The sequence below is a fragment of the Colobus angolensis genome, unplaced genomic scaffold, assembly GCF_000951035.1.
Source record: "Colobus angolensis palliatus isolate OR3802 unplaced genomic scaffold, Cang.pa_1.0 Scaffold378, whole genome shotgun sequence".
NCBI classification, from domain to species: domain Eukaryota; kingdom Metazoa; phylum Chordata; class Mammalia; order Primates; family Cercopithecidae; genus Colobus; species Colobus angolensis.
The window spans coordinates 1,381,888-1,408,936 of record NW_012117132.1 but is presented as its reverse complement, the minus strand read 5'-3'; the positions used below and the strand labels follow the sequence as shown (position 1 = coordinate 1,408,936).

General features: G+C 39.0%; 1 protein-coding gene across 1 annotated transcript in view; it reads right to left on the bottom strand.

Annotated features, from left to right (window-relative positions):
* Positions 1-390: 390 nt before the first annotated feature.
* GARS (glycyl-tRNA synthetase) overlaps positions 391-27,049 on the bottom strand; it is a 43,280-nt gene continuing 16,621 nt past the window's right edge. The window contains exons 7-17 of the mRNA XM_011953946.1: positions 24,748-24,893; positions 22,219-22,368; positions 18,718-18,880; positions 17,498-17,662; positions 13,166-13,273; positions 12,199-12,344; positions 8,353-8,438; positions 5,737-5,846; positions 2,896-2,989; positions 2,000-2,190; positions 391-700 (exon numbers count right to left, since the gene is read on the bottom strand). Coding sequence (XP_011809336.1) covers positions 575-700; positions 2,000-2,190; positions 2,896-2,989; positions 5,737-5,846; positions 8,353-8,438; positions 12,199-12,344; positions 13,166-13,273; positions 17,498-17,662; positions 18,718-18,880; positions 22,219-22,368; positions 24,748-24,893 — 1,485 coding nt within the window. The 3' untranslated portion in view covers positions 391-574. The remainder of the gene's footprint in view (positions 701-1,999; positions 2,191-2,895; positions 2,990-5,736; positions 5,847-8,352; positions 8,439-12,198; positions 12,345-13,165; positions 13,274-17,497; positions 17,663-18,717; positions 18,881-22,218; positions 22,369-24,747; positions 24,894-27,049) is intronic.

Here is a 27,049-nt window from a genome sequence, read left to right as displayed (position 1 = left end):
GTTGTCACAGTATCTGCACGATGCATCATTTTCTCAGAAAAAGATAAAGAATAGAAAAGGTAAATCAATAGACAGAAAGTAGAGGAGTGGTTGCCTGGGCTGAGGTTAGAATGGGAGTGAGGTAAATGAGCATGAGACTTTTGGAGTGATGGAAATGTTCTAAAATTGGTTTGTGGTGGTGGTTGCACAACTCTGTAAATATACTAAACATCATTGAACTGTACACTTAAAACAGGTTATTTTTGTGGTATGTAAATGATATCCCAATAAAGCTGTTAATTTTTTTAAAAGTGTTAACTGTGTTTAACATTAAGCCATGAGAATGTCTACCCAAACGTGGGAGAAACAGCCTTGCTGAAAATGTAAAAACATGAGCAAATAGATCAGAAGTTTGTTCAGGATTCCTTCAAACTTTAATTGTGGGGGTAAAATCAGGCAGCCACTGAAGATAAAATACAGTCCCTGGGAGTAATCACAATGCTGTTTTCTTTTGTAAAGTGGACATGATAAGAGTTTTTTGTTTTGTTTTGTTTTGTTTTTCAGCGCAAGTGGTCAAAAGTTGTCAAAATTGTCTTCATTCCTCGATTGTCTCTTTTTTACCAGTCTCTTGCCCTTCAAACAGAGGATACCTGGCCTCCACATCGGCCCATGTGATGCTGCCATTGCCTAGGTCTCGGACTATGCTGGGCAGCTCAGAGACCTAGAGACAAGGAGAGAGAAGCCAAGTATCAACCAACTTGTTCAGATTTTTAAGAAGAAGATTCATCCTGAACTCAGGAAACCTTACACAGAGCCAAACAATGTCATGCCGGGCATGGGTTCATGTTCTTCCTCTAGCCCACAATGCCCACCAGTTCCCCCAGACAACTCAATTCTGCCACAAAGCCTTTCCTAACTTTTCTAAATCTCCATGTCCCTTACTTCACGTGCATTAAATTTAACTATTAGAACAAACAGGGGTCAGTCAAGTAACTCGTGTGAGGGAGTTACATAAGACTGGCAAACTGGAGAGCTCTGACGAAGGAGGCCACTGTTCCTCAGCCAAAATCGAACACTGGCTGCCACACAGCAATGGTTCTCAAACTCGAGTGCACGTCAGAATCATCTGGAGGTCTCGTCAAAACTAAAAAAGTTTTGCCTGCCCCCTCTGCCTCTCCATCCCCAGTTTACGATGTAGTAGGTCTGGGGAGGTTTTGCTTATCTTACACATTTCCAGGTGATACTGATGCTGCTGGTCTAGGGACTACACTTTTGAGAACCACACCTAGATAGGTACATAGGTCCAGAGTAGCCAGATGGTCTCTAAAAAGTCAAGCTAGAAATTCACGACTTCTGGATTAGACTATAAACTCCTTCAGAAAAAAAAAGTAGTCTTTTGCTTCTGTTTTCCCTATTAGTATCTGTACCAAGCTAAGTACGGAACAGGCACTTGAAATATGTGCTCAAAGTTGATAAATTAGGCAGGCAGACATCAATTAGAGCAGCTACTCTTTCCTTTCCCTTACCACCCATCCTTCCCCTTCTGTGCTTCCACCATCTCCATTACTGCCTTCCTATTGACCAAAATTACTGAAACATGACTCACTGTTTTGAATATCTGAACACGGAAAAGTTTATACATACACATGTATATGTGTCTGTAAAAATAAAAAATTAAAATGTCTAACCCCTCAAAAGCCTACCAATAAAACTATGGCAACAAATTCTTGGCATCATATTTCTCCTGCCCAATAAACAAACAAGTATAAAAGCAAACTGCTGGAGAACAAGCCCAGAGCAATACAAATGGTTATAAAATATTAGAGAAGTGCTAATGGATATTTTCATAATTAAACCAGGGGGACTTGAGAATCTGGGCTCTGTCTGATAGAAGCCGTTCATTAAAATTAAAAAGAAAAAAAAAAGGAAAGGGAGCATATACACATCAAAATCCAACACAAATCAGTAAGAAGCAGTACACATTTCTAAGGCTAAAAATGCCAAAGAGAAGGCCAGATACCTCTGCTCTTATCTGCCGCATTGAGTCACGGTCCCTCAGAGTTGCAGTGTGGGGGGTCTTGTTCACTGTGTCAAAGTCAATGGTGACACCAAAAGCCACGCCAATCTCATCCGTCCTGGCATAGCGCCTTCCAATTGACCCAGAGGAATCGTCTACCTTGTGAGACACTCCGTGCCTGGTGAGGGCTTCCGCTATCCAAAATAAACAAAGTAAATTAAATATAGAACAATGGAGTTAAGCCCAATGTTATCTAACTACTGTCTTAAAAGCTCAGGAGACTTATAAAAGGGACCAAGACAAGACAGCAACAAGTTGAGCTGCAACACAAAGAAACATCCCTAAAGTTTAATAAATCTCTTGCGAGAATCCAAATCTTCACGCATGCCTCCATCTGATACAGCTATAGGGGGAACAAATATAGGACCAAGAGCCAAGGCCAGAAGGTGAGTCCTGACTCCACCACCTCCATTTTTATGGCTCTGAGCAGGTCAATGGACTCTCCCCACTTCCCGACTCTGAAATAGGTGGGATGTGCCAGATGACCACTAGGATTCCTTTCAGGGCAGTGGATTCTGTGGCTGTAGATCCACTAGGGTTGCTACACTCCACTTGGGTTCCCTCAATGAACTGAGCACCAACGTCAGTATGAGAAGGAAATAATTTTTAAATCTGACTCTTGGGTCCTACCTTGACTCCCTCAAACGCCACAATAAAACATCTGAGCGAGCATACCCTCTCTCTTAGAAGTAAGAGTACAGGCTAAAAGCATGTTCTCTTTATAAAATCATTTATATTCTTTATTCAATCTCTATTTTTATTGAAATAAACGATACATTTCCTAAGATTCAGTCTCCCGATGGTGTTCCCATGGAGTTTACCCAATTGAATTTGCTTACATAATTCCTTGACAAATGGTATGAACTCCTGGTTTTGGCTCAGTGGGAGGACGGAACATTTGAATGGAGCGACTACAGCAGGGAAACTGAAGAACTGGATGATTTAAAAAGAAAAAAATCCAAATATGTTAATTCGTAAATATCTAAATGCGAATACCCCAAACCAAAAGAGGTTAATATTCAGCAAGTGTTCAAGCATAACATCATTACCCAAATGCCAGAAAACATGACATGAAAAGCAGTATGGCAAAAGAGAAGCAGGAGAACCAGCATCAGAAACACCTGGTTTCAGCTCCGAATTTGGGCCAACTCATGAGCTCTCTTTCTAAGCCTTAGTTTCTCCATCTAAAAAGCAGGTCTCTACCACCTGCTCTGCTTGCTTCACAAGCCCGTTACTAAAAAAGTCAAACGATGTGAAAGCATTCTGAAAGCTACTACATACAAAAGACGGTCATGTTTGGTCCCACATAAAAGACAGTTTTTCTGTGGAGACTACCTAAATCATCAAACAAGTGGCAATGCCCCAAACCAAAAGCCCATTCTGTCTTTCAAGAAAAGAACCTATAAGCCTTAGTGACCAGGTGAAACAGAAAAGTTTAATTAGCTCACAAACGTATGTCCAAAAGAAATAGTAAGAAACAAAAAAAGATGCTCCATATACCTACACCAAAAAGTACATACAGCCTTCTTAAACTGCCCTGAAACCGTTTCTGAGTAACTCAGAAATCAAAGAAAGCAAAAATAAGGCTGGGCACAGTGGCTCCTGCCTGTAACCCCAGCACTTTGGGAAGCTGAGGCAGAAGAATTGCTTGAGCCCAAGAATTCAAGACCAGCCAGGGCAACATGGCAAGACCCCATCTCTACAAAAACTAAAAAATTAGCTGGGCATTGTGAGGCGCACCTGTGGTCCCAGCTACTCGGGAGGCTGAAGCAGGAGGATTGCTTGAGCCCAGAAGTTTGAGGCTGTAGTCAGCTGAGATCATGCCACTGCACTCCAGCTGAGCAACAAAGCGAGACAAAAAAAAAAAAAAAGCAAAAATAAAAATATTCTGTGGAAGGCAAACCAATCTACTACTTTGGGTTGGAAATGGGAACTGAAGGCAGTTCTTAATACTTGTACAAAAGGTTCACTTGAAGGCAAAAACACAGAATAAATTTGTCCCATAAAAATAATGAATGACACAGATTCCAGTTTAGCCTCTTACCCAAAGTTCAATTAACCTTTAACGCCAAGCAATGAATATCCCACTCTAAGTAAGGCCTGTATTCCACCAACACTGCTGCTCACATCACAGAAGGTTCAGAATTATATTCCCTTCCTCCATCTTATGATATTTCTATTTAATATGAGACAGTAATAGGGACCTGCCTTTATAGAAAAATAGTTTTTAGAATTTCACTAGCAATGTTTTTATATGAAATTTATAGGCAAATAGATTGAGGAACTAGGTGCTAATAATTTAGAAGCATTTTTGGCTTCCCACAGTCTAATCAAATTTCTCTTCATCATGGGAATTCACGCAATTCATAAAACACTGTGACTAATTTATTCTTGTTTAGCCCTTACGAAATTTCTATTAAAGCTCTAGTTATATTAATATTGTTAGATTCAAAGAACAGCTAAAAGATTTTCTAAAACCTTTGTATTAGAAAAATAAGCAGAAAAAGCTTGAAGCAGACTTGACATCTAAAAAGAACACACGCAGTTATGTTTGCGTACCTGGGGCCTAGCCCAGGTTCCTACAATCTGTTGAATGAATAGGGCTGCTTCTTCAAGGTTGGGAAATGAAGATGCAACTTTAGGGCAGAGAGTACAGTACTAACTTTATTAGCTATGTATTACAATAGTGTGTCAGACTGAAGTACTGCTGCTGAGAATGCACTAGTTCATCCTTCAAGGTTAAATGTCCTAGAAAGAACCACAGGGTTGATGTCTAACATTACATACACTCAAGCTTTAGAATGGCCAAGTGGATGACACTGTTTCTTTCAATTAGCCTGACATATACAACCTCTCCTTTTTAGTCATTCTTCTGGTTGGCTTTCCTAGCAATCTGACCAGGAGCGTAACTTCTGCAGGCAGAGGCGAGGTAAAAATGGTGAAGTAAGGCAAGGAGATAGAGAGGAAGAAGGCAAGGAGCAGTGATTCAGAAGCATCAGAACCAAAAGAAAATTTGTGGGAGTTGATGAAGACTTCTTACAAACTTCTATCTTCAGCAATACTTGAATGCTAGGAAAGGCTATACCCCAGATAACTATTACCCCATTTATGATCTGTCAAGCTTTCACAGTGAAATCACCCAGGGTTCTTATTATTAAAAAAACACCCAGATCCCTGGGTCTTAGACCTAGTGAATCAGCATCTCCAGAGTAGAACCTAGGAATTCACATCTTTACCCCAAAAGTACCCCAGACAATTTTATGCAGTTTGAGAGGGTTCCCTTTGATACTTTACCAGAGTATAGATAGAGTTTAGTGGTCTGGCTAAATTCTATGAGTCATCTCATCCTTCTCAAATTTCTGAAAACACAGCATATCCAGAAAGTACCATTCCTTCCATTGACATAATATAGATTGTTCCCCAAAGTAACTGGTTCAGTCTCAGAATAGAGAGCACCAGGCAACTAAAACAATAGCTTCTAGAATAACCTAAAGCTCAATAAGATAACACAGGAAAGTGGTTTGTCTATAAAAACTTAAGCAAAGATGAATGTTAATAGCACCAGTAGATTATAGTAACAACTAATTGATCATTCTAGAGTCTTATTAATGTACTTCACAATGTAATTCAGAACATTTTTCTTTTCTGACACTATAACAGCACACTACATGACAACTTACTGTTCTCTGTTCATCTCCTTCTCGTACATGGAATGTATGTTCAAATACCGTATACATGATCCTACCCAGGCCGAAGGAGGGTTCAATTACATTCGGAACAACTTCTTCCACTGCGAAAGAGATAGAAATTCAATAACATTCTCTTAAATACCACATAATGCATTTCAGATTCTCTCTATAAACAATTCGCTGGGCATGGTGCTCACGCCTGTAATCCCAGCATTTTGGGAGGCCGAGGTGGGTGGATCATCTGAGGTCAGGAGTTCGAGACCAGCCTGGCCAACATGGTGAAACCCCATCTCTACTAAAAATACAAAAATTAGCCAAGAGTGGTGGCAGGTGCCTGTAATCCCAGCTACTTGGGAGGCTGAGGCAGCAGAATCGCTTGAATCCCGGAGGCGGAGGTTGCAGTGAGCCAAGATCGTGCCATTGCACTCCAGCCTGGAAAACAAGGGCGAGACTTGGTCTCAAAAAAAAAAAAAAAATCTTAGCACTAAAAATATCTCTATTCTAGATGGATTTTTTATCTCTGTATATTAGAACAAAGAAACAAGAACATACCTAAAAACTATTTGCTAATAGGAAACATGCCTCTGAAGAGAAAGTTAGAGTGAAACAACCTTTCACCAAATTCTGTTTATACTGTGTAAAAATGAAATCTGAGTTACCAGAATATTTCTTCACCAGTTGGCAAACTACGAAGAGCAGCAGCTACACTTTGTCTCTATCACCTGCCTTGGCTACCCAGAAAGCACAAAAAATCTAAGGCTTTTAATAAGATTTTACTAGAATTTAAAATCTAACACAGCTGGCAAAATTCACAAAAACAATTCCCACACACAAAAAGTATTACACAGTTTGTGTTTCTTTAACTTTTTAGCTTGTTATCTTGATGAGAACTTGTTCAGAACCAAATTACTGGCATTGTATTACCAACGTTCTGGGGTCAGGCCACCCTTAGGGAAGAGTTTGCTCAAAGAACAGCAATCCATCAAAGACATCTTACAGTGGCCTACAGCTCTTCCTGTGGGTAAGACAACACCCGTGGTATACACAGGAAATATACTGATAATTATTACTTATTATGTGGAAAGGAAGAAGCACTGCTAAGCACTGTCCAGGTCTAAGATAACTGGCCATAACCTTGGAGAGTTTATGTTGTTTGGGAAATGAGATCATTGGAACCAAAAACTCACACATGTAGGGGAAAAGAGATCCTGTTTGTCTACGATAAAGAGTAATATTTTAGAACCACGATCAAGGCATTCCCCCACCATCCTTCTGTGGTATCTGAGTAATGGTGATGTGCAGCTCTGAACTAGCTGCCAGGATCGTGGCTACAAAGTCCCAGAGCGTGACGGAGAAGCCCCTGCTTACTCCTACCACTGCTCACTGAAGCCTAGCTACAAGACTGGCCAAGAACAAAGGCTCACTCTCTCCACTGGCAGTAGCTTCTCAAACACCCACTACTATTCTGTTTCCAGGAATTTCAATTCAGCCACAAATAAACTTCGGCATCCTTCATATATGCTCCAAAATTACTCATTGCCTGATTCACATAATTTGTTCTACAAAAAAAAATCATCTTCTTAACTTTTAAAAAAGCATGAAACATCACTGGTCTAAATGGCTTTTTTTTTTTTTGGAGACAGAGTCTCGCCCTGTCACCCAGGCTGGAGTACAATGGCGCGATCTCGGCTTACTGCAAGCCTCCCGGGTTGAAGGGATTCACCTGCCTCAACCTCCCGAGTAGCTGGGATTACAGGCACGCACCTCCACGCCCAGCTAATTTTTGTATTTTTTGTTTGTTTGTTTTTGAGACAGCGTCTTGCTCAGTCGCCCAGGCTGGAGTGCAGTGGCATGCTCTCAGCTCACTGCAAGCTCCGCCTCCCGGGTTCATGCCATTCTCCTGCCTCAGTCTCCTGAGTAGCTGGGATTACAGGTGCCCGCCACCACACCCAGCTAATTTTTTTTGTATTTTTAGTAGAGATGGGGCTTCACCATGTAAGCCAGGATGGTCTCGATCTCCTGACCTCGTGATCCACCCACCTCAGCCTCCCAAAATGCTGGGATTACAGGCGTGAGCCACTGTACCCGGCAAAATTTTCGCATTTTTAGTAGAGATGGGGTTTCACCATGTTGGCCAGGCTGGTCTCAAACTCCTGACCTCGTGATCTACCTGCTCTCGGCTTCCCAAAGTGTTGGGATTACAGGCATGAGCCACCGAGTCTGGCCCCTAAAGGACTTTTTAACAAGTTATTTTGCCAAAAAAGACAGGGAATGAGGGCTAGGCATGGTCGCTCATGCCTGTAATCCCAGCACTTTGGGAGGCCGAGGCGGGTGGACTGCTTGAGCCTAGGTGTTCAAGACCAGCCTGGGCAACATGGCAAAAACCTCAACTCTACAAAAAATACAAAAATTCGCTGGGTATGGTAGCGTGCTCCTGTAGTCCCAGCTAACTGGGAGGCTGACACAGGAGGGAGGAATGCTTCAGCCCGGGAGGCAGAAGTTGTGCCACTGCACTCCAGCCTGGGTGACAGAGCGAGACCCTGTCTCAAACAACAGCAAAAGCTTTAGGGAGCAGTGACTTTTTGTTTATCATTTTTACAAATTTACCATATAGTGTTTTCTGGAATCTCTTCACATTGACCATGTCTTTTGTTAACTGAAATGTTTTCCCTTCAGTTTCAATTGTAAATTCCCTACAAAGAAACAAAATACATTTTGTATTAGTTCAAACAGGCACCCCATGCCTTAATTTAAAGGAATTTTGTAGATTGCTAAATTGCTTTTTTATTTTTATAACTTGATCAACTCTCCAGATATAATAAGTGATGTCAAATTTAAATTATTTCATAAGGAACACCAAATTAAGTATTATTCTAACAATGGCACCAAAAAGTACTCTGAGGAGATACACCAAATTTTGACTAGTTTCATAAAATTCCACAAGTGACTTAATGACTAATGCCTTTGGTTTTGAGATCAAAGTAAAACCAAAAACAACTTTTTGAAAATTCAGTTTTAGAATAATAACAACTTTGTCAGAAATAAGCCTGCTGGTAAAAACACAAGGGTTCTCATTATTGTCCCAACAAATGTACAAATGAACCAGCATGTCATCTTACAGAAGTAATTTTACAGTCCAATGCCCACACTATTTTCAAAATAAATTCTGACATTTGTGTTGATGAAGATCAGTTTAAAAGAAGTTTAATGTTTCTGTTTCATATGGCAACATAAAATATTATCCCCCCCAAAATCACTGGCTGTCATGTATTTGTGTCCTGAGATATGCCCATTCAGTTTCAGGTTATAATAATTCACCCTTATAAAGAGTTTCATGTAATACCTGTATTTCAGCTTAGGAGGTGTTTCCTCACATTTTGAGTCATCAATTTGGATTTCTCTTGCCTCCCAAACAATTCAGTGCTAGGATAGAGAGCCCTCATGTGGTTGTCTCGGAAGCTGGATACTTGGCATACGTAACAACTGCATTTTGCTTGTTTCCACCTGTGATAATTTCATGCCTCATCTGACTGGTGTTCACTGAATTCTTCCGTTTTTACTATTCTGTCTGAAGTCTGCGTGTGCATGCATTAAAGATTCCATTACATACACAGTGTTATATTCACCCTCTCTGTGAGCACAGTCTAAGTGTATCATAGTGAACAGCTATAAAAGAGTTGCAATTGGGTCAGGCATGGTGGCTCATGCCTGTAATCCCAGCACTTTGGGAGGCCAAGGCAGGCGGATCACCTGAGGTCAGGAGTTCAAGACCAGCCTGGTCAACATGGTGAAACCCTGTCTCTATATTAAAAATACAAAAAATTAGCTAGGCGTGGTGGTGCACACCTATAGTCCCAGCTACTCAAGAGGCTAAGGTGGGAGAATTGCTTGAAACTGGGAAGCAGAGGTTGCAGTGAGCTGAGATCGCACCACTGCACCCCAGCCTGGGTGACAGAGTGAGACTCCATCTCAAAAAAAAGAAAGAGGTGCAATTGACAAGGAGACAGCCATTACTTGAGAATAAGTAATAAAGCAAACTGTGTTTATGGATAATGATATTTAACTAGTAATATAACTTAGTCCATTTTAATGGGATTTGATATTGTTTTAGTATAAATAGGTGTTAATTCTAGAAGACTAGAAATGTTTTAAAATTTTTCTGAAACAGGTATCTTCAACTTGCAAGAGTTCATCTTTGTCCCATCTGTTCTTTGTTTCTTTTCCTCTTCTCCCATCTTCTTGTGGAATATTTTTTCTTATTCTACTTTATCTCCACTATTGGTTTATTAGTTACACTCCTTGTTTTTTTTTTTTGTGGTTTTTTTTCCAGGTGATGGCTCTAGAGTCCACTCTATGCATTTTTTAACTTATCACAGTTTATCTTCAAGTAACATTACACCATTTCATATATAATGTATACACCTCACAAGAGTATATTCCTAATTCTTTGCTCCCACCCTTTGTGCTATTGATAGCATACATTTTACTTCCACGAGTTATAAATTCTGTATTATTATTTTTACTTTAAATACTCCATTATCTTTTAAAGAAATTAAGAGATGAGAAAGAAAATGCCATTTCTATTTACCCACATATTTATCATTTCTAGATCTCTTAAGTCTTCTGGGTAGATCTAAACTTTCATACTTCTGCCGGAAGAAGTTCCTTTAACAATTCTCATAGTGGAGGTCTGTTGGTAATGCACTTTCAGAGCCCTGGATTGTCTAAAACAGAGGTGTTCAATCTTTTGGCTTCCCTGGGCCACACTAGAAGAACTGTCTTGGACTGCAAGTAAAATACACTAACACTAGCCATAGCTGATGAGCAAAGAAAAAAAAAACTCATAATGTTTTTTTGAAAGTTTACGAACTTGTGTTGGGCAGCATCAAAAGCCATCCCGGGTGGGCCATATACAGCCTGCAGGCCGCAGGTTGGGCAAGCTTGGTCTTAAAGTATTTCCTCTTAATTTTTGAAATATATTTTTGCTGGGCGTAGGAACTTTAAAGCGCTTTAAACGCTTTAAAAGATTTCATTCTATTATATGGTGATCTGCATAGTTTTTGATATGAATTCTAATCATTCTTATCTTCATTTGTTTTTATGTAATGAGTCTTTTTCCCCTCTAGCTGCTTTAAAGGTTCTTCTCTTCATCCCTGGTTTTTAGCTATTTGATTTTCATGTGTCTTCATATGGTCATCTTTGTGTTTATCCTGCTTGGGGCTAAGCTTCTTCAATCTGTAGTTTTATCGTTTTCATCAAATTTGGAAAATTTCCAGCTATCGTATAATATTTTTTCTATACGCCCTCTCTAGGCTCTCAGACCATCTCAAGATGGTCTGACATTGTCCTATTGGACATTTTTTTCCCAGTCTCGTTTTTTCTATGCTTCATTTTGGATAGTTTTTGTTGCTATGTCTTTGAGTTCAATGACCTTTCTTCTGTAATGTTTAATCTACTGTTAATCCCATCCAGTGACATTTTCATTTGAGATACTGTCTCTAAATGTTTCATGTTGTTTATATATATAAAAAACATGTGTTTATATCCATATTACACATATATTTTTCCATTTCTCACCTCACATGTTCATGTTTTCCTTTACACCCTTGAGTACATGAAGCATATTTATAGTAAATGCTTTAACATCCTTATGTATTTACCGCATCATGTTTTTTCTAGGTGTTTCTTTCAAATGACTTTACTCCTCATTTTCCTGCTATTTCATATATATAGTAATTTTTATCGTTTGCTGGATATTGAAAATTTTACATTGTTCAGTGCTGGATTTTGTTGTATTCCTTTAAAGGCTTTTCTCTATTTTTTTTTTTTTTTCTTGAGACGGAGTCTCACTCTGTTGCCCAGGCTGGAGTGCAGTGGCAAGATCGCGGCTCACCGCAAGCTCCACCTCCCAGGTTCACGCCATTCTCCTGCCTCAGCCTCCAAGTAGCTGGGACTATAGGCACCCACCGCCATGCCCGGCTAATTTTTTGTATTTTTAGTACAGATGGGGTTTCACCGCGTTAGCCAGGATGGTCTCCTGACCTCGTGATCTGCCTGCCTCGGCCTCCCAAAGTGCTGGGATTACAGGCGTGAGCCACCATGCCCTCCCTTCTCTATTGTTTATATTCATGCTTAAACAATCAGAGAGTATTCTAAACCTCCAAAAAGGAGAAGTGACCTGAGAGATAGTAGATGTAGTTTCTAACCCTTCCTGGCTGGGTAAGTCTCTTTAAGAAAGTTAATAGGAAAAAAAAAAAACCTTTATATTCTACTTCAAATCTTTTTCCAGGCTATAATGCCAAAATCTCAGCAAAGACAGTCCTTCAAATGCAGCCAAGATACAGTAGTCACCTGCAAAAAATCTTAAGAAATTAATCACACCCTAACTTTCAGAACCTGGCAGAAGACACAACTGACTGGAGCCCATGGAAGACTAAACATCTGAAATCTTACCCTTTCTCATTCAGCAGCATCTCCATTTCTGTAACGTAGCACTCATCACAAATGGCAAGATACTCCATCACCAGTTTTGCATCCTTCTTATACGCCTTACCAATTGCTCCCTTATTGGGTTCAAACTGAACAACATTGACTGTTTTGTATGAAGTAGTCAAGGAATCCAAAACTACAGCACTGCCTCAGTATTTCAGAAAACGAGCCTGAGAACAATCAGTAAACAACTTAAAACCACCCCAGCTCTCTATCAGTACTCCAGATCCTGTTTATGTTGATTTTAAGGCAAGATGAAACACCTGTCCCCAAAATCATTCAGGCAAATCTCACCCAAAACTAATACCATCAATAGAAACTTTTCCAGTTACAGCGAGAAAAAAGAGATATTATCTAATCAGCAATGACCCAACTCATGGCATAAGAACTTCTGATAAGAATTTATTTCTAAAATGCCCAAAACAAGATCTATTTCCTGTCACTGACCTACCCCTAAGAAATCAGCTCATAACTTCACTGCCTAGTAAAGAAAGAAAATTTCTATTTTGCTGATTTTCAGACCAAGTGAGTTAAATTATTATTTCATCTACTATCAAATGGCACTCATCTTTTAATGGAAAAAGCTTTCCACCAGGCACTCTTTATTTAAAGAGCATGTAGGTAGGTGCAGGTGTGAAGCGCATTTTGGAAACAGCTGAGAAAGACTATTAACGCTCTGAAAGATATTCAGAGTATTTTTCTAAATATGCTTCTTTTAAAGGCCAAACATTGAGTGGGCACACGTCAGACTACAAGTGCAGAAAACAGGAAAGGAACAAAGAGATAGGTAAAATAATAGGTTTAAACAAGTGTTACTACGGTATTGAAAACATCTCCATTTATCCATAGAACACGGTAAAGACTTGGACTTAGTCATTAGCAAGATGTTCACATGTGAATCCTGGGTTTTTGGAGTGACCAGAAAGGATATGGGTTCTTTCAGAGGTTTCTCAGCTACAAGTGGGACTTTGGTGGCTCGTGCATGACAGGAGAGGTCATAACACGAACGATCAGCACATCCAACAATCTCAATCCAACCCTAAAAAGATATAATCAATAAAAACATTACTTACTTATTACTTACATTGGGTTCATTCACAAATGCATGCAGATTATAACCCTTTCATATATTCAAGGATAATTCGATTATAAAATCTTCATTCAAATTTTATAAATATTTGAAATGGGAATAGCCTCATATATCAGGCAGCTAATAAACCTATAAAATATAATTCACACGGATCTGGGTGTGATGGCTCACGCCTGTAATCCCAGGTACTTGGGAAGTTGAAGTGGAAGGATCACTTGAGACCAGGAGTTTGAGATCAATCTGGGCAACATAGTGAGACCCCATCTTAAAAAGAAAAAAAAAAATGAGGCCGAGCGTGGTGGCTCAAGCCTGTAATCCCAGCACTTTGGGAGGCCGAGATGGGCGGATCACGAGGTCAGGAGATCGAGACCATCCTGGCTAACATGGTGAAACCCCGTCTCTACCAAAAAATACAAAAAACTAGCCGGGCGAGGTGGTGGGCGCCTGTAATCCCAGCCACTCAGGAGGCTGAGGCAGGAGAATGGCGTGAACCCGGGAGGCGGAGCTTGCAGTGAGCTGAGATCCGGCCACTGCACTCCAGCCTGGGCGACAGAGCGAGACTCAAAAAAAAAAAAACAAAAAAAATGAAAGAAAAAATATATAATTCACACTGTACACAAAATAATCTTCCTTTCTGGATGGATTTATATTGTCATACTGAGTCTGTGGTGTAAACTAATATATTCTGGAATTTAATTACGGAAATTAAATGTGAACCTAGACAAAGCCTGTAAATTTGGTTCAAATTTGTGAACAGGAATCAAAATGAACTTGGCAGAAACCATAATTCTTTGGATGAAGTACCTACTGTTCTCACAACTTGATATCAGATGGCTGACTAAACACCTACTTCAGCTTGCCATAAATGTGGGCATTTGGATTCAATTCACTTTCTTTACTGAACAAAAGAAAACTCAGTATAAGAGTGGATAAAGTTTAGGTCACACAATAAAATTATATAAGAGCATTATGATCACATTGATGCCAGGTTCCCTGTCTTATAAATACATACATAAGATACTTTTAAAAAGCAAAATTTAAATTATTTTCAAAGAACCTGCAATGAATTGAATGCTTGTGTCCTTGGCAAAATTCGTATACTGAAATCCTAACTCCCAACATGATGGTATTAGGAGGAGGTGTCTTTGGGAGGTGATTAGGTCATGAGGATGCAGCCCTGATCACTGGAATCTGGGACCCCAGAGAGCTCTCTTGCCCTCTTTCACCATGTGAGGATACAACAAGAAGTTGGCAGTATGCGACTGAGAATGGGGCCCTCACAAGAATCAGACCACGCTGGCCCCCTGATCTCTGACTTTCAGCCTCCAGAACAGTGAGAAATCAATGTCCGTTGTTTATAAGCCACTCCGTATGTGGTACTTTCTTATAGCAACCCCAACTATGACAAACTCTTAAGAACCCGTTATTTCAATAAGAAAAAGAGTTTGTAAAGAGCTTATTTTGGTAGATATCTAGTTAGTCCTTCTCACGATGATTTGCGTTTTTTTTTTTCTTTTTTCTTTTTTTGCCCTTGATCCAAATAGTTTGGGGAAATTAAACCATCAAAACTACTAAGCTTGGCCAGACACAGTGGCTCATGTCTGTAATCCCAGCACTTTGGGAGGCTGAGGCAGGTAGATCACCTGAGGTCAGAAGTTCAAGACCAGCCTGGCTAACATGGAGAAACTCTGTCTTCACAAAAAATACAAAAATTAGCCGGGTGCAGTGCCATGCATCTGTAATCCCAGCTACTCGGGAGGCTGAGGCAGGAGAATCGCTTGAACACAGGAGGCGGAGGCTGCAGTGAGCAGAGAATGCACCACTGCATTCCAGCCTGGGTGACAGAGCAAGGCTCTGTCTCAAAAAAAAAAAAAAAGACAAAACTATTAAGCTTTCCAAGCACATGTTATCACATGGGGTGTTTGTAATAAAGCAAGCAAATATAAAACTCATATGAGCTCAGAAACTCCAACACAAAACAACAAAAGGAATTAAAGAACAAAGCCTATAAAAACATGCAATCTGGCAATCTGAAATTCCCTATACATGTCGACTGGTAAATATACTTATGTTCTTAAACACACAGTTTGGTGGTTGTAATTTACCAAAGATGTCAATTAACATTTATGTACTAAAAGGTAAAATTACAAAAACGTGCCTGAGAATAACAACGTTGGGATAGTGATTACTTCTCTGGAGGGAAAGAGGATTAGTGTGGCATTAACTACAATGGTAACTTTTTTTATTAAAAAAAATATATAAAGCACACAAAAGTATTAAACTCTCTAAGGGAGTTCTTCCCTCTCGTTAAGAGCATCTGGGACTCTGGAGCTTCTTGTTTCATTTAGCCCTGTTTTCCAGTGACTTTCCATTTTCTGATCCCCAGCCTCACAGTAGCACTCAGATAAGGACTAGAAGGCATACAGATAAGGACTTAAAGGACTTTAAGCTTGCTAAGAAAATCCTAACAGATTACAGTAATTCTTTCCTAATTCCACAAGGGAAAAAGAATATATTAAAAACAACATCATTAATAGCCATTTATAAACATATGCAGATTATTATGCATTTATGCACGTGTGTTAGAACACATAGAAAAATCATCTAGAGAAGGCAGACATACCCAAGACCATGGAGCTAAGCATGATCTTTTTTTGTTTGTTTGAGATAGGGCCTCACTCTGTCACCCAGGCTTGAGTTCAGTGGTGCAATCACGGCTCACTACAGCCTCAACCTCCCAGGTTCATGTGATCTTCCCACCTCAGCCTCCCAAGTAGCTGAAACTACAGAGGCGTGCTATCACACCTGGCTAATTTTTGTACTTTTTGTAGAGACAGGGTCTTGCTATGTTGCCCAGGCTGGTCTCAAATTTCTGAGCTCAAGCAATCCTCCCACCTCGGCCTCCCAAAGTCCTGGGATTACAAGCATGAGTCACCACACCCAGCCAGTTTGGACATGTTTTAAAAGCTGTAAAAAAAACAACAAAGTTACGTGACAGAGACTCATAAAGCTAAAAATATTTACCATCTGGTCCTTTATAGAAAATGTCTGCTCAATACAAAGATGAGACATAAAACACCTGGGGAGACGCACATAACTGGAAGCTTCATTTTCTACATAATATTCTTCAGAATTACTTTTTCCTTTTTGTTTTAAAAAAAGTAGCCATTAATTATAAAATATGACTAATTTTGATTTTTAATTTTCAAAAATCCATAAAAAGAAAGCCATTTTAAAAAGTAAAAACTGTGCCTATAGTCCCAGCTACTTGGGAGGCTGAGGCAGGAGAATGGTGTAGGCCCGGGAGGCAGAGCTTGCAGTGAGCTGAGATCCAGCCACTGTACTCCAGCCTGGGCAACAGAGCGAGACTCTGTCTCAAAAAAAAAAATAAATAAATAAAGAGTGAAAACTGAACCAAGGGTACAGTGGAACAAATGACCCTGGACTAGAATAAAGTCTCTTTCTATGCAGGTGAGGAAGCCTCTCTAACACCCAAGAAGGGAAATGCCAAAAGACTCTCAGCCTTGTTTTAGATGCCACATTTCCTCCTGCCACCAGTATAGACAGCATCTCCTATACGCAAATGCCTTTCGTCCCTCAGCTTCAGTACTGATGTTCACGTTTGGTGGTGGAGGCTGGAGGGGTGACAGGGCACAGGGGCAGGAGAGTACCTTGAGATCGTCTGTGAATTTTGAGTTAAATACATAACATTTGAGAAAGGTAATACTTAAGCAAGAGATCAGAATCAACTAGTATATTCCCCAAAGCTACCACATAGCTCATTGAGCTAAGAGCACTATGACTTTCTTTACTCAACCTCTCCACCATTTCCAATGTTTGCTGGGATTCTTGCCAGGAAGGAGAGGCCAATGTGTCTTAGATCCACTCCAGGATATTGCCGGTAACACTGCCAATACACGGTACAGCTAGTGTACACATCAGCACTGTCCCATCATCAACTAACTCTTTCTCTCAGCTGTCTAAGACTACAACAGGCCCTTTAGGACACATAAAAAGGCAGGAGGCAACTGCTTTTTCCATTTTGCTCAGGAAAAGATCTCTTTTCTTTTCCCTTTGTTCCTCTGTGACATAAAGTGCACAAAAATCCATTTTGATACCTGGGCTCCTAAGTTAACAATGTGAAAAACACATGGTAAACAGCACTCCACTTACATAGGATGTTTTGGATTCTGCATCCCAACAGTCACAGGCGTAATGGGCCATCTCATTCTCCATGTGCTGCCGGAAGCGGAGTTTATCTGGAGATATTCCAACCTTCGTGAGGTAGAGGTAGATGCGGCCAATGAAATAGCCTAATACTGTGTTATTAATCACACCCTAAATCAACCAGTAAGAAAGCAAGCATGGAGGAAGAAAAGAAAACACATATTAATTTGAAAGCCAAGATACCATTTTCCATTGACTCCTACTGAAAAATATTTGAAACCCAACGCAAACTATTTTATCTTGCTTTCAAAACAATTTCAAATACTCAGAATGAGATCTGGGTTATTTTTTAATGGGTTAACGTCAAGATGACGATAATGGAGTTATTCAAAATCTGTCCAACATACTTAGTGGGTCAGCAAAAATTCAGCCCAGTACCTCATACCTTCTAAATCTACAGTACTAAAAACAATATTCATAATGACACTAAAGAATGGCAAAGACACTCCCTTCTGAATTAACCAAAGTAATGAGACATGTTGAGGGGATTTTAATGTATCCTTACCCACTGAAATTTGTGAACCCCATAGAGTACACATAATCATTTTAGTGTTTGGAAGGACCTTAGAAAACATCTAGCCCCATCTCCATACACTGCAGAGGTCTTCTCCGCAAAGTGGCTGACAAGCTATCGACCAATCTTGCCAGGAATATTTTCAGGGCCAGGAAGCTCACTGTTCCGCGAGGCAGCTCATTCCACTGGTGGACAGCAGCTACTGTTGGCAAGTTTTCATGCACTCACTTCTCCAGGCAAATATTTACAAAGTGCTTATATGCAAGGCCTTATTCCACTGCTATGAATACAGAAGAGTCTGAAACCCAGAGGGCTTGCTCTCTGTGGGTCCAATTCTGTCTCCCCCAAAGAAGTACATACTGTTGAGAGTCAGATTGGTGAGGCACAATGCAAACCAAGATCTATTTTCCAAGTGCTCTGCTAAACATTTTTTTTTCATGCTAGCCCCAAGGCCCACAAATTGAGATGTTCAGGTGATTTTTCTCTTACTATAATAATACTGTATAATAAATTCTGTACAAAACCAAGTTCTGTATAAAAAGTAAATGACCGCCAAAATAAAATACTTTGTCACCCAGAACACATAGAATTTGCTAATTACTGCAAACCCTGAACAGGCACAATCTAAGTTAAGTTACCTCCAGAATCCTACCTGTTCAACAGCATCTCCCAGGCGCATTTTCCGAGCGGACTGTCCGCTGACCTGGGCTTTTGCTGAATACAAATAAAGGTGAAGGTCTGCCACATTTTGGAACTTGGGGTGGTCTTTCTCACTGGGATCAACAAAGTGCTCAATTTCTGCCATTGTGAATTCTCTGAAAGCAAAAACAAGTAATAAATCTGCATATTTAACTACAAAAAAAAACAAAACAATAAAACAAACAGTAAATAAGGCCCCTATTTTCAACTGCATTCTAGTGATAAAGGCTCCATACTAGAGTCATCTTTTTCACTAAACAGAAAGTTGGTTTCCTAAGGGAATGGCCAAAACAATTTTGAATTAAATTTGTCTAGGTAGTTGTTATTTTTATTTTTTTGATGTATTATATTTCTACAAATGTATGGGGTACATGTGAAGGTTGTTATTTTTAAACACATTAATGAAAATTTTATTACTCACTATTTAAAATAAACATGATCTAACTTCTCTGAAGTACTAATTCCTTCCCTCCAGCTACGTTCAAAAAGATTATTACTTTTAACTGAAAATAACTTGTTAAAGGCAGATTAATACAGTTTTTTAAATTAGGAAAACATACACAAATATCACATGCAAAATAAGAAATAAGACATTGAATAGTGACATCCAGATAAAATGGTTTTCCTTAAAGCATTAGCAAGTCTTTATAAGTATATACTAAATGAAGTTCTTCATCCCATTCAAAGAATGGGAAATTAAAAGCGAAATGAAATGGTTCTTTAGTTTTCACAGCAGTTTGATTTCTTCTTTTTTACTGCTACAAAAAAGTAAATGACTGATAATGGCATCATACAGCTGGTTTCTTTGGAGTAAGAGTTTCTTAAATAAAGTGTTATTCAAGGCAAAGGACATAAGGCATGAATTGAATAAGCTAACATCAAGCTAATTACCTAACGATGAAGTGCACACTGTAATGGTTTCCCAAAGAGATTTCTCTGAATGCAATTTAGTAGCTATTTGGGGGGAAAGTGTTTCAAGTTAATTTTATGAGTCAAAATCAATCTCTCTTCTTTCAAGAAAAATCACATTTTCTGGTGTACTTCCATGATTATCGCAGATGTTTTACAAGTAATGTAAAATTGCTTAAATGGATCCTAAAAATACATGAAATATACTGCAAAAAGAGGTTTAATTTTTAAATTTTATTTCTTAATAGTGTCTCTTATTTGGTCCTGCAGCACCTATGTTTTAGTTGTCTTTCAACAACTAGGAAACATCTTCTGCGCCTATATAAATGTGAGAGAAACAAACATGATGTTTGTTCTCACATAGCTTGTAACTGGGCTGACAGCGACTGAACAGCTACAATGCGGGACAGGATAAATTAAGGGCCCTGTTTAGAATCTCCAAAAGGCTGCTGTCCAAGTCTTTCCACCTGTTCCGTCACAAATCTCAGCACAGTGTCTATAGTTAATGATTCACCGTATACCTGAAATCTGCTCAAAGAGTAGATCTTAAGTAGATCTCACCACTAAAAAAAAAAAAGTAACTATGTGAGGTGATAATTATGTTAATTAGCTTGACTGTGGTAATCATTTCACAATGTTTAAGCATATCAAAGCACCACACTGGGTGACTTGAAATCATACAAATCAAACAAAATTTACTCAACAATAATCTCAGCTCATAGATAGGAGGCAGGCATCATCAGAATTCTGAGTAACTGTATCTGAGTTCAGAGACTGTACTTGAAACTATAGAGAACTAAAATATATACAGGCTAGGAAGAGAGACAAGTCAATCAAAATAAAATAAAATTTCAGAAAATCTTCATATGAACAATCTAATACCCCTAAACTAACAAAAGGAAATACAGCTATGCAAAGATTAATCACCAGAGAACTCTGCCATCAAGAAGAATCAGAACACTACACGTCCTACCATGGAACAAAAGCCAGGAGGATGCTGACTCATGAAAATATTAGTGGACTTCTGGTCAGGAACTTGCAAGGGACATAACAAAACTAGCCAGAATTCAGACACAACACTTTGAAGTGAAAATGACCAAAGAATACACTGTTGAGAAACCCCAGAGCCTTTCCACCAGTTAACCCCTGAGATGACTCCCAAGTTCCAAGCTGGTTTCCCTACCCACCACTTTTTTAGTGCACAGGCCCCAGACACTGCCTTACTTCTCAGTCCTTCTCAATAATCTTCCCATAGCTACTCTGTGTAAACCCTCTTCGTAACACTGGCTTTAGACAAGGTCAGTCTTACACAGCTTCCTCAGTTTGGGAAGGCATGCTTGATAGATATTGAAACGGTCAAAAACAAACAAACAAGAAAACACTCAGACACTGGAAAATAAAACGAAGTCTCAAATCTGACAAATTTTTCATTGCTATCATACCTGGCTAAAGTTTCTGATGACCTCCTCTTTTTACATGAAAGCCCAGCGGGGTCCTTCCCCCAACTTTCTCTAAGTTGTGCACATTCTTTCCTCTGTAAGTCCCTCCTTCCTAAACTATAAGCCTGAAGGGTCTAGAGATACAGTTTGCACAGAACGTAGGCATCTTCTCCCAGATGGCATCATGGGAACTAACAAGTTGAGGCAGGTGCTGTGGATGCTTTGATTCAGAGTCAGTGACTGGGCTATGTTATGACTCAAGTCTGTAATTACAGTGAGTAAGAAGAGAAGATAGGAAATGGGTGGGCGCTGGGGCTGGGAAAACACTTTGGGGCCTTAGAAAGTTATGTTTAGCTATACCTCATATTTTATATGGAATGTATTACACTGAGAGATGGTACCAGGAATAACATGTATAGAAATCACAAAAAGCTTAAGTCATAAACAGCTAAGTCATAATAAATTTCTAAAGAAATGTGGAACTCACCGGCCCCAATATGCCTTCCCATACAACCCTGGATAGATCAGACAAAAGTAGGCTAATTGAATAGAGGCAAGTGAGTGAACATGAGTGATGAGGGTAAGCTTGCTTGCTGGCCTTTCTGTCATACAGGCCCCCAAATACCTGGACGGAGGTTGTGTCCAGAACACTAGTTGGTTACTAATACATCCTCACCCCAACTTTACCAATGTTGTCTGCCCTAGACACCTAGAACAATCCTCCTGTCATAACTTTCACCCTATCCCCACTTCACACTTTCATACACATCACCATTGCCCGGAATGCCTTGGTTTAGACAATCAAGATACTACCACCCTCGAAATATATGATGAACAAGGAAAAAGGTAATTTTGGAGCAGGTGAGATTTAAGATATTCTCCATCCTCCTTCCTTTCCCTTCAAGTTCACTTTTGTCACTCAACACTGCCTGTCATCCTGAAGATTACATTTAGAGGATTCCAAATGTAAAACATGATTTTTGGAGACGACAAAAATAAATTCATAATCAGGATTATGAAGCAGAATTGTTTCAACATAGCAAGCTTTCATTTTCAATGCAATGCCAAGGTCATTCACTAATTTGTAAGAGTAACCTGAGCAGTACCTGACTCTGATCAGTCCAGATCGAGGGGAGATCTCATTTCTAAAAGAATTTCCAATCTGGGCAGCAGCAAAAGGCAACTTTCCTTGGTTGAATTCCAAAAGTCGTTTGAAATTCAAGAAAATTCCCTGTGCAGTTTCTGGTCTCAAGTACCTATGAATTTAAGTAAATCAGTCTGTTACAAAGAAAGAAATTATGTTTTCCAACAATCCTGAAATTCTAGATACAAATCCTAAAAGTCCTAAATATACCATTTTCACGACAAAGTTGTACAGGCCCTAAAATGAAGTTTTAGAAATATTTTCCTCAGTATCAAACATTTTCATAGCAAGTATTAGAAAATGTATTAATTAGTGTGGCAATACTACTGTTGGCAATGCCATTTCATTTAATTACACCAGTGAGTCAAAACCCCATTTCTCAAAAAGCAGAAATAAAAATAATTTAAAAACACCACCTCAGGCCGGGCGCAATTGCTCACACCTGTAATCCCAGCACTTTGGAAGGCTGAGGTGGGCGGATCATCTGAGGTTGGGAGTTCAAGATCAGCCTGACCAACATGGAGAAACCCCGACTCTACTAAAAATACAAAATTAGCCAGGCGTGGTGGCACATGCCTATAATCCCAGCTACTCAGGAGGCTGAGGCAGGAGAATCGCTTGAACCCGGGAGGCAGAGGTTGCAGTTAGCCAAGATCACACCATTGCACTCCAGCCTGGGCAACAAGAGTGAAACTCCATCTCCAAAAACAAACAAACAAACAAAAATACCACCTCTCCCATAGCGCCCCTTAAACCCCTGATGTCTTCCAAGTCATCACGTACATGAAGGCAGATGACAATCTTAGATCCTCTGGAAAATAATACCTACGCCTATGTTTAGCCCTGTTAACCCACATATTAAAACTTAACTGAGGGGCTAAAAAGAAATCAGTATGGGCTCACATTTAACATCAGCACTCACTTATCACTAAGTATCACCTCACCAAGCCAGGTAATTTTCAATGTTTTTCAAATCATTTTATTCTCTGCAGTATTTTATATTTTCAACCAGAGGCTTCCGCATTTCTCTGTATTTTAAAGATATAGTCAAGCAAATACACTACTAAAGCCACTGCCCTCTCAATTTCCTAGGAAATATCCTGTGCAAAACATCCACTAAGGAAGTGCTCCCAATGGCCTACTTCAAAATAAGTATTTTACTAAAATAACTTTAAAACCAAAGGGTACAAAACCTAAAATTGTACCCTCTTCTTACTTAACAGACAAACTCTTGATTTTTATGGCCCTTTCCAGATTTAATCCAAATGTAAGTAAAGTTTACATGCATATTTACAGTTACTATGTATAAAATTATGTATTATTTATATTTTATACTTTTCCATTTTCTAAATAATAGTACAAATTTCTCACATTAATAGTGGCAGAATATTATACTAAACTAATCCACTTTACTATAATTTGTTTAACCACTCTCAAATTACTGAATAGGTTATTTCTACTTTCAGTTTATATACTTCTTGTAAGTATAGTTTCCTTTCCTTCTGAATTATTTCCTTAGATCAGTTCCCAGAAATGGAACGTCTGGGTCACAGGTTATGTCTCGTTTTATGACTCTCTGTACATATGGCCAAAATGAAAGGCTTGCCACTGGCCTCTTTCCACGAAATATTCCAAATCAACCTGATGTTTCATTAGAATAATTAACTGTGACATATTTTGTCACAATGAATTTTCCTTATTCTTCAGTTCCTCCTCTGGGAAACACGATCTATCTAGCTCATGTAGCAAAAACTTACTCTCTTACCCTAACATAAGAAAAATATCTAAAGCTATGAAAGGGAACACTGGCTAAGTCTGTTAAACAGTGGACAAGGAATCAGAAGATAAAGATTCCAATTCTGAATCATACTGTAAACCAACCAGATATTCTTTATCCGTGAAAACCACATCTTTCAAATCAAAAGGCTACACCTATGCTGTCCAATATGGTAGGCCACTAGTCACATGTCTATTTAAATTTCAATTAAGATGAAATAAATTTTAAAATTCAGTGCCTCAGAAGAACTTGACCCATTACGAGTGCTCAAGAGCCAAATGTGGCTGGTAGCTAATCACACTGGACAACACAGATTACAGAACATTTCCATCACTGCAGAAAGTTCCATTGGACAGTGTCGGACTAAACTAAATAGTTTCTAAAGTATCCTTCAGCAATAAGTTCAATGGCTTTCAAAACCATTCTTCAACTGTCCCTTCTGCCCTATGCAGCTATAACTAGAAGACATAGTGATCAGAGATTTTACATCTATTTTATGGCAAAAAAAAATATATACCAAAACAGAAATTATATTCAGAAAGAATTTTTTTAAAGTAAGATATTTCTGCCATTATTTCTCCATAATATATTCATCTGTAGTTCTGTATATCACTTTTTAAAAGTTTTTCCTTCATAACATTGATATTTACCTTTTATTATAAGCAATTTTAAAAACTTCATTACATAAACAGTTAAACAATAAGTGATACACACCCAGGCATGTTTCCTCCAGGCCCAATGAAAGTCTTGAACATTAAGTTAAAAGATACTGGAGGGGATAGGTCATTTCCAGTAATGGGAGATTTTACATTATAGTTCACAAAAAGATCCGCAAGTTCTTGCTGTCCATAGTTATCAAGCTAAAGGACATATAAAGAAATTAGTGTAAAAGACAAAGAAAACAAGGCATAAGATATAAAGTATTATATATAACCCTAGCAATCCACTGTTACAACTCACACAAAATTCAGGAACATCACAATTAACCTAACCTTCAGGATACCCACATTAAAACCATAACCAGCCGGGCACTGTGGCTCACAGCTGTAATCCTAGCACTTTGGGAGGCCGAGACGGGCGGATCACGAGGTCAGGAGATCAAGACCATCCTGGCTAACACAGTGAAATCCCGTCTCTACTAAAAATACAAAATATGAGCCGGGCGTGGTGGTGGCGCTTGTGGTCCCAGCTACTCAGGAGGCTGAGGCAGGAGAATGGCGGGAACCCGGGGGGAGAGGTTTCCAGGAGGCCAGGTTGGCGCCCCCAATTCAGGCCTGGGCAAAAGAGGGGTACGCCGTCTCAAAAATATAAATAAATAAAAATAAAAATAAAAAGCCCACAACCAATTTACACACTTTCCATTTATCAAGAGAGAAACAAAATATCTTTCTGGGACCTAAAACTCATATAGTCACTGTTACAAAATGAAAGATAAAGCAAAATACCTCTTATTCAATTATAACAGTTATTAGTTGGCAAGAATCTGAAATTACATAAATAAGTTTTCATAGCTGAATTTTACTACTCTGAACACATTTAAGATGCATTTCTGCATTTCTCTGTATTTTAAAGATCCAGTCAAGCAAATATACTATTAATAGCCACCACCCTCTCCTCAAATGAGTAATTAAATGTGCATTGAACTTTCCCTTAGGAGCTAAGATATTAAGCTCCTAGAAGATAGAAGCTGTATCTTATTCACCTCAGCATTTTCCAGTGTATTGCACATTCTATACATTGATCAATGCCAAATCCTGTAAAATGATGTATGACCTCCAATTCAAGAATTTCAAGTGGCTATGACAAACCATCTAATAGTAAGCAATATTTAAAACTTAAAAGTCTCCTAATAGAAACAAAATAATTCAATAAATCAATTAATGGCCATAAGAACTGACGCTTTGAGTTCAGAAAGACCTGGGTGTATCTCCCAACTCTATGCCACTTATGGGTTGTGTGACTACAGATTAAGTCTTACGTAACCTCTCTAAGAACAGGGGAGAACAGCATCTACTTCACTATGTAAGACTATTATGAAGATTAAACAAAACATGTAAAGTACTTAGCACAGGCAGGAGCTGGTACATAATACCTGCTCGATAAAGAGCAATTATGTTTGCTCCCCTCATAAATCCAATCGTATTTCTACTCCATAAAAAGGCAACTCACTCACACTAATCGCATGTTCCAGGTTTGAATGCGCAATTTAAAACACTAAGCCTTCTAGACTCTATTTCTACAGAATTTCTAGGGGGAATCCACAAAATAACATTATACAATTACCCAAGAGGCTGCATCAATGAGGAAATTGTTCCAGTGACCTTCAAGACACGGGTACCGTAAATATAAGCTGGTCCTACTAGAGCAGAAAGTCAAAGAGCCTGAGGAACATCTATTTCCCAGGTAATTCAAGAATATATAGTGCTTTCCAATAAAAGGCATAATTTAAAAAGAAATCAGGAGGAAAAAGATTCTGCCAATACAGATAGAAATCAAAACCCCTGGGAAAGGAAATCTGGCAATATCTGACAAAATTACATTTGTATGTATCCTTTGACCCAGCAATCCCATTTCCAGGCATCTATCCCAAAGACACAATAGCAAAAACATGAAAAGATATAAGCACAAGATTATTCAATGTAGCACTATCTGTAATGTTAAAGATGGGAAATAACCCAAATGTCCAGCAGTGGACAACTGGTTATATAAAATATATCCACACAATGCAGAATTATGTAGCCATAAAATGGAAGGAAGCAATCTCTATATACTATGAGGGACCAATCTCTGAAATATTTTGTTATGTGAAGAAAACCACAATGGAGAAAAGTGTGTATGTAATGCAACCATTTATCTAGAAAGGGGGGGCATACAAGTATCTATGTCTTTGTTTATATTCTATTTTTTTAAAAAAGGCAGCTGTTTATTTTATTTTTTTATTATACTTTAAGTTCTAGGGTACATGTGCATAACGTGCAGGTTTGTTACATATGTATACTTGTGCCATGTTGGTGTG